At 41.9% G+C, this 5,550-nt stretch overlaps 1 protein-coding gene across 1 annotated transcript in view; it reads left to right on the top strand.

Moving 5' to 3' along the window:
* The first annotated feature begins 642 nt into the window (after nt 1–642).
* The window catches only part of CUBN (cubilin), a 132,812-nt gene continuing 127,904 nt past the window's right edge, over nt 643–5,550 (top strand). The window contains exons 1-6 of the mRNA XM_026039382.1: nt 643–761; nt 925–1,054; nt 1,378–1,470; nt 2,394–2,432; nt 3,197–3,298; nt 4,115–4,218. Of these exons, the coding sequence (XP_025895167.1) occupies nt 643–761; nt 925–1,054; nt 1,378–1,470; nt 2,394–2,432; nt 3,197–3,298; nt 4,115–4,218 (587 nt within the window). The remainder of the gene's footprint in view (nt 762–924; nt 1,055–1,377; nt 1,471–2,393; nt 2,433–3,196; nt 3,299–4,114; nt 4,219–5,550) is intronic.

Below are 5,550 nucleotides of genomic sequence, written 5' to 3'. Positions count from 1 at the left end.
GTCTGGGGCCGAGCCATTCCCAAGTACCATGCGGCTGCTTGGTGTGCCACCAGCTCCGCAGCGTCTGGGGCCGAGCCATTCCCAAGCCAGAGCAACTGTATTTGATTAAAACTGTCTCTGCTGTTGCAATTCATGGGACTGTGTGTGATACTGCTGACTTGTGTCATGTGTCCAATAAATTACTGGCTGGAAGCCTCTCCTTCGATAAAAATAAGCCTTGCCAACCACTGCAGTTTACATATATTTTTTTTTTTCAAAGTCTTTTATAGCTGCCAAATACTTATTTCCTTTACCTAAGTGCTATGGGTCCCAGAGCTGCCAGCTGCGGGTTAGCAGGTTCTTCAAGGCAGAGGGTGCTTGGCTGTACAAAGGCCAGAGGGACAATGATTAAATCCGAGTAGATTTTAATTATCTTTCAAAGCTCTTGAAAAGAACGGGGGGGAGGGAATGATGTATTTAATGTCTAGGCTATTTGCATACTGTAAATCTTTAAGATACTCGAGATAAAGTTTACCCTGAACGTGGCAAGACAGCGGAATGGGCACCTTGTGAGGGAAGAGCTGGATGGGAGCAAAGGGCGCCCGGCTCTCCAAAGTGCAGCTCAGCACGGGAGGTTTCGCTTCACACCGGGCCCGGGCAGCCATGCCGGGGCCTGTGGTGGTTCCGGCCCTTGTCGTGGCCTCCTTGGTGCTCTCTGGACTGAGCTCTGAGCCGAACCTCTATGAAAAAAAGAGGCAGAAAAGAGACGCTTATGATGAGCAGTAAGTACTGCGGCTAGTGGCTATTGCAAACAGATTTGCTCTGTACTGGCTTTTAAGTGCTGTTCATGGGAACAGAAGGCTTAAATGCATATTTTTTTTTTCCATACTTTTTGACAGATATGTGTAGCTAAATGTTCTTTTTTTTTTCCCCCTACCACAACAGGCCTCGTTTGTCCTCTGAGCAGGGTAACTTAGTGTTCCACACTGGCTCCAGCAAAAATATTGAATTTAGAACTGGACCACTGGGGAAAATAAAAATTAATGAAGAAGACCTTGCAGAGCTTTTTAGTCAGGTGATACAACTACTTTTTCTTAATATGTTTTCACTTTGAATCTTCCACATTAACAGTTTAATTTTCTTTAAAAATTATCATAGCAAATTTGATGTAGCTTTTATGATTGTTCCTTTATCTTATCTTTGTCAGCCCTTTAATGTGAATGCAGGCTATTAAAGACTCATAAAGTGATCGTATTACATTAAGTAACTAAAAAATTGTGTATGGAACAGAACTCTGTATTTTATTCTGGACTTTATAACAGTAAGAATTAAACTTCTAATCTTTTGAGCAAGTAAAGCTTGTGTTTCACACCATCCTACTTTCTTTTCTAAATGTAGGTGAGGCAAAATACTGTTGATATTCAAGAACTTAGGAAAGGCCTTGGTGCCTCTCAGAACACGTCAGATCAGATTGCCTTGCTGAATTCCAAGGTGAGTCTTGTGCGTGCTCCATTAGAGGTTTATTCCTCAAGTTAACATGTTGACCTGATACATTTCAATATTCTGGACTTCAGTTCGGAGTCTCTGTTGGCTCACGTGCACGGCCTGATTCAGCATTTCTGCCGGCAGTGGGAATATTTCTGCAATTTGCTTAGCTCCCAGGTAGCAGGATTGTTCAGTTTTTCACCGTCATYATCTCTATGAAGTGAAATCCCATTAAATTCACAAAATGGACTAYGTATATTCTTCTGTGTTACACAGAATAGTCCCTTTCATATGTGAATTGGGCTATAGAAATTAGCAGTGTAAGGAACAGACCTGTGAGGCAGTTCAGTCTGTTCCCTGCTACTGAAGATACTTCTCCAACTGAGGATTCAGAGTTCTTTCTGTCATGTGGTTGCCAGTTAGGCTGTTGCCACAATTTCTTTACAGCCCAACAGACCTACTCCTAGAGAAACTGCCCATATATCCATCATTTTCACTGACTCARTTTCAACTTGATATTTGTAGTTGCAACCCACTGAGATATAGTGAGCATTTGATTTTGACTTTCAGTGTACTTGTCTCCAAGAGCAGGTTTCGTGTGCCCAAGCAGGCCTTAGCAATCCTACTAGAATATTTGCATTTTTCAAGTTAAGCACTGGAATACATCTTCACAAGACTATCTTTGTTTGTGCAGCCAAACTGACATATTTAAGCTGTGATTTTCCAAAGAGCCTACTGAAATCCCAGTGTTTGCAGACTGATATGAGCCCAGCTGGCCACTTGTTTGACATAACAGCTATTTTATTTTCCCAAAAGAAAATACTTTGCTAGCCTATTGGCAACCAACATCCTAGCATACATTCAAACCAGCACATATCTCTATGATCACTATAATGCCAAGCACAATGTAACTTGAATTTCTGTTGCAGGTAGTGAATCTCAACAGCCAGCTTCAAACTTTAGAGCAGGTGAGTAACTGGGAAATAAACTATAGATCAAAAAAGAAAAGCCCAGCTCCAAACAAATAAAGTGAGGTTACAGTGATTAAATAGGGAATGATTTCTTTCATGCATTGTTTGGGAAAACTTTCTGTGCTAACAGGAGGTATTAAAAAAAAAACCAAAAACCTAGATTTATAGAGGAGGTGATATCCTTTCCTACAAAATATAAACTATGTAGGAGCCTGCATTCCTTAAAGGAAAAACAGTTGTAGATCAAGAATAACACCAGATACTAAGGAAAAATAAACTCTTCCTTCACTGATCTGTCAAGATGAAGACTTGAGAATTAAAACTGGATTGTTTCATTGTGCTGGAAATAGCACATTTTGAACTTTCAGCTGTTTCTCTGCCTGTGAGCTTGTGACAAAGGTAAAGCTACAGCTGCCAGTACAGGAAACAAAGAAGACAAGATAATCTTGCAGCTAGAACCACAAACACTCTGCTAGAATAGAGGCACTGCCCCTATTCATGGTTGTTTCTTACAGAGCTCTCCTCTTTGCAGTATTTGCAGTTGGCCACACTGTGTAAAGCAAATCATAGTCACTATTTTGTGCAGATATGAACAAATCAGCAGGTCAAAACCTTTGCAAAGCAACCTGATTAAAAGAGAAAATGAAAGAAAAAAAAAGGTAGAAAGAGAAAAAGCAAAGAAAATAAAAAGGTCTGTCTTGGAAGTGAATGCTAAGGGAACTTCACCTAACCTCATTGCCTGCTCTTTGCCTGTGTTTCAGGCTATCGGAAGGAAAGAGTGCAGCAGCAACCCCTGCCAGAACTCAGGGACCTGTGTCAACTTGCTGGATGGCTTCCTTTGCCTCTGTCCCAGCAACTGGCAGGTGAGTCTTTAGCTTCTTGAATCCCGGCTTAGTGCACTTGTGGCATAGTGTATCTTTTTAAGATTCCTCAGGACATATTGAACTGCAGAGTAGTTGATTCAGACTCTTCATTTGGTTTAAGAACATTTGCTTCTCAAAAAATCAATATATCAAAAAGAACCCAAACTCAAACTGATGACCAGGCCCTTCACTGCTTTGCATGACACTGCTGAGCAGAGTGAACTAAACTGCATACCTTGCTGTTGCTCTTATGTGAAGAGACAGAGAGAATGGGTGAAAAGAAGGCTGTTTATTCAGGAAATAAAACAAATGTGTGTGTATGTAACCAATCTCATTCTGAGTTTTGAAATTCAAAGACTTCAGTGGGTCTCGAGCATGCATTTGAAGACTGAAAAGTTCTATCTTTTTCTCAAATGTGCTCAACCTGAAAGTTGTCCCAGCAAAATTGGGTAAAAATAACTCTTTTTTTATTTTTAATAAAACAGCATCATGTAAAACAAGCAAATGCAAAAACAGTTTGCCAGAAAGTTTTCTGAGCCATTTGCTAGGAAGTTGGAAAGTATAGGGAATGATAGTGCTGTGATGTCCATATGCTTCCTATAAACATCTGAAATATTTTATSCCTTGTTTGACTGATACCTAGGGTCACAAACACAGCTGAACCATAGGGTTTTGTTTTAACGTTTTATAAGGAAACCTGTGTTAATAGCGGCCCATAGTTTATATATCTTTGGAAATGATATTAAACATTAGCTACATGGTTTACTTCATTTCTCAGTTATTTGGAAAATAAACTGGTTTTCCATTTCATCTTAGGGCCTGCTCTGTTCCGTGGATGTTAATGAATGCCAGATTTATGCTGGAACAGCGTTAGGCTGCCAGAATGGAGCTACATGTGTGAACACCCCAGGCAGCTATAGGTAACTTTTCAAAACTCTACACAAAAATCCTCTCTAAAATACTCTGCTATATTTGTACCTACTACTGCATCTGTAGTATAAGTTCTAGTACCTTGTACATCTGACCAAACTGCAGACACAAAACGCTCTCTGAAACATTTGTCTCTTAGAGGCAACATAAAAGGAGCAGAGATCCTAGATTTATTGGATATTAATGCTGGGAATGGAGACTGCACATCCTGGCCTGGGTGACCCAGATCTCCACGTCAGTGCAAAGCAACCATGCTGGCTTTGTGAACAGGGAGGTGGGATGCAGCCCGGTGGCCTCTAGCCAGCTGTCCCCCACAGCACCATTGTCACCTACCGCTGGAGCTAACGGAGGTGAGGAGATAGTGGGGGTGAGCAGGAGCAGAGCTTCCTCCCGGCCAAGGCTTTCAGACACCGGCACCCTMCTGAGGACAAGGAATTGTGCTCACCACGTGCACAGTGATATTCCCAGCACAGCAGGTACCTCTACCAAATGTCTTCACCCCTTCCAAAAATTCAGGTGTTGCTGAGGCTGCAGCAGACAAGCAGTTCTCCTGGGGGAGCTCTGCATGGATGTGGTGCCCCTGGAGCCTGCTCTGGCTGTGCCCATCCTCACCACAGGCCTCACTCAGCCCCTTAGGGACCTGCTCTTGCTTACAGGGCACGCCGGCCTCAGCGTTGTGCGTCTTGTTTTCCATAGTGGCGGATCATCTGGTAAATAAATAACTTTCTGATATAATACAAAGCTCTCCCTGTGCAAGGGGAACAAGCAGGCTAGACAGCATGCCACAGCTTTCTGCAAAGCATTTTGTTCTCAGCTCAGCATGAAAATCTTAGCCCCCACAAATATTTGCTTGGCATAACACTGGCTTAYAATGTTTTGTCAGTTCTTGCAAGAACCTTAGAAGAGGGAAATACTCATTCRGTACTCCTCACATTTCAGCATTAACACAATCTGACAAGATGTTTCTTGGTGCATGATGCTTCTCGTGAGCTTTTCTATGATTTTAAAGGAGGTTTGTAGCATGCTTGCAGCTGTAGCCAATACAGGTACTTGTCAAGGAAACCATGCACAAAGCAACCTACCTTTACTCGTTGCTTTTACTTGTGCTCAGTAATGTGGCACATTAATGTGGCACATTAATGTGCTCAGTAATGTGGTCTGTAACTATATCAAGGTCAGAGAAAGCAAAACTTTCTCACAAGTGTTGCCATTATGTTAGTATAGTCATGATTCCTCAAAATCTGTCCCCACATGTAACTCTTCTCCTCCTCAGTACCTGCAGAGTCAGTAGCTGCTGAAAAGTAAGTCCTCTTCATAGTTCC

This window comes from Nothoprocta perdicaria, unplaced genomic scaffold (genome assembly GCF_003342845.1).
Source record: "Nothoprocta perdicaria isolate Ctin4 unplaced genomic scaffold, notPer1 scaffold_23, whole genome shotgun sequence".
Lineage (NCBI taxonomy): Eukaryota > Metazoa > Chordata > Aves > Tinamiformes > Tinamidae > Nothoprocta > Nothoprocta perdicaria.
The sequence above is the reverse complement of the archived record's forward strand: the minus strand, read 5'-3'. Positions and strand labels throughout refer to the sequence as shown.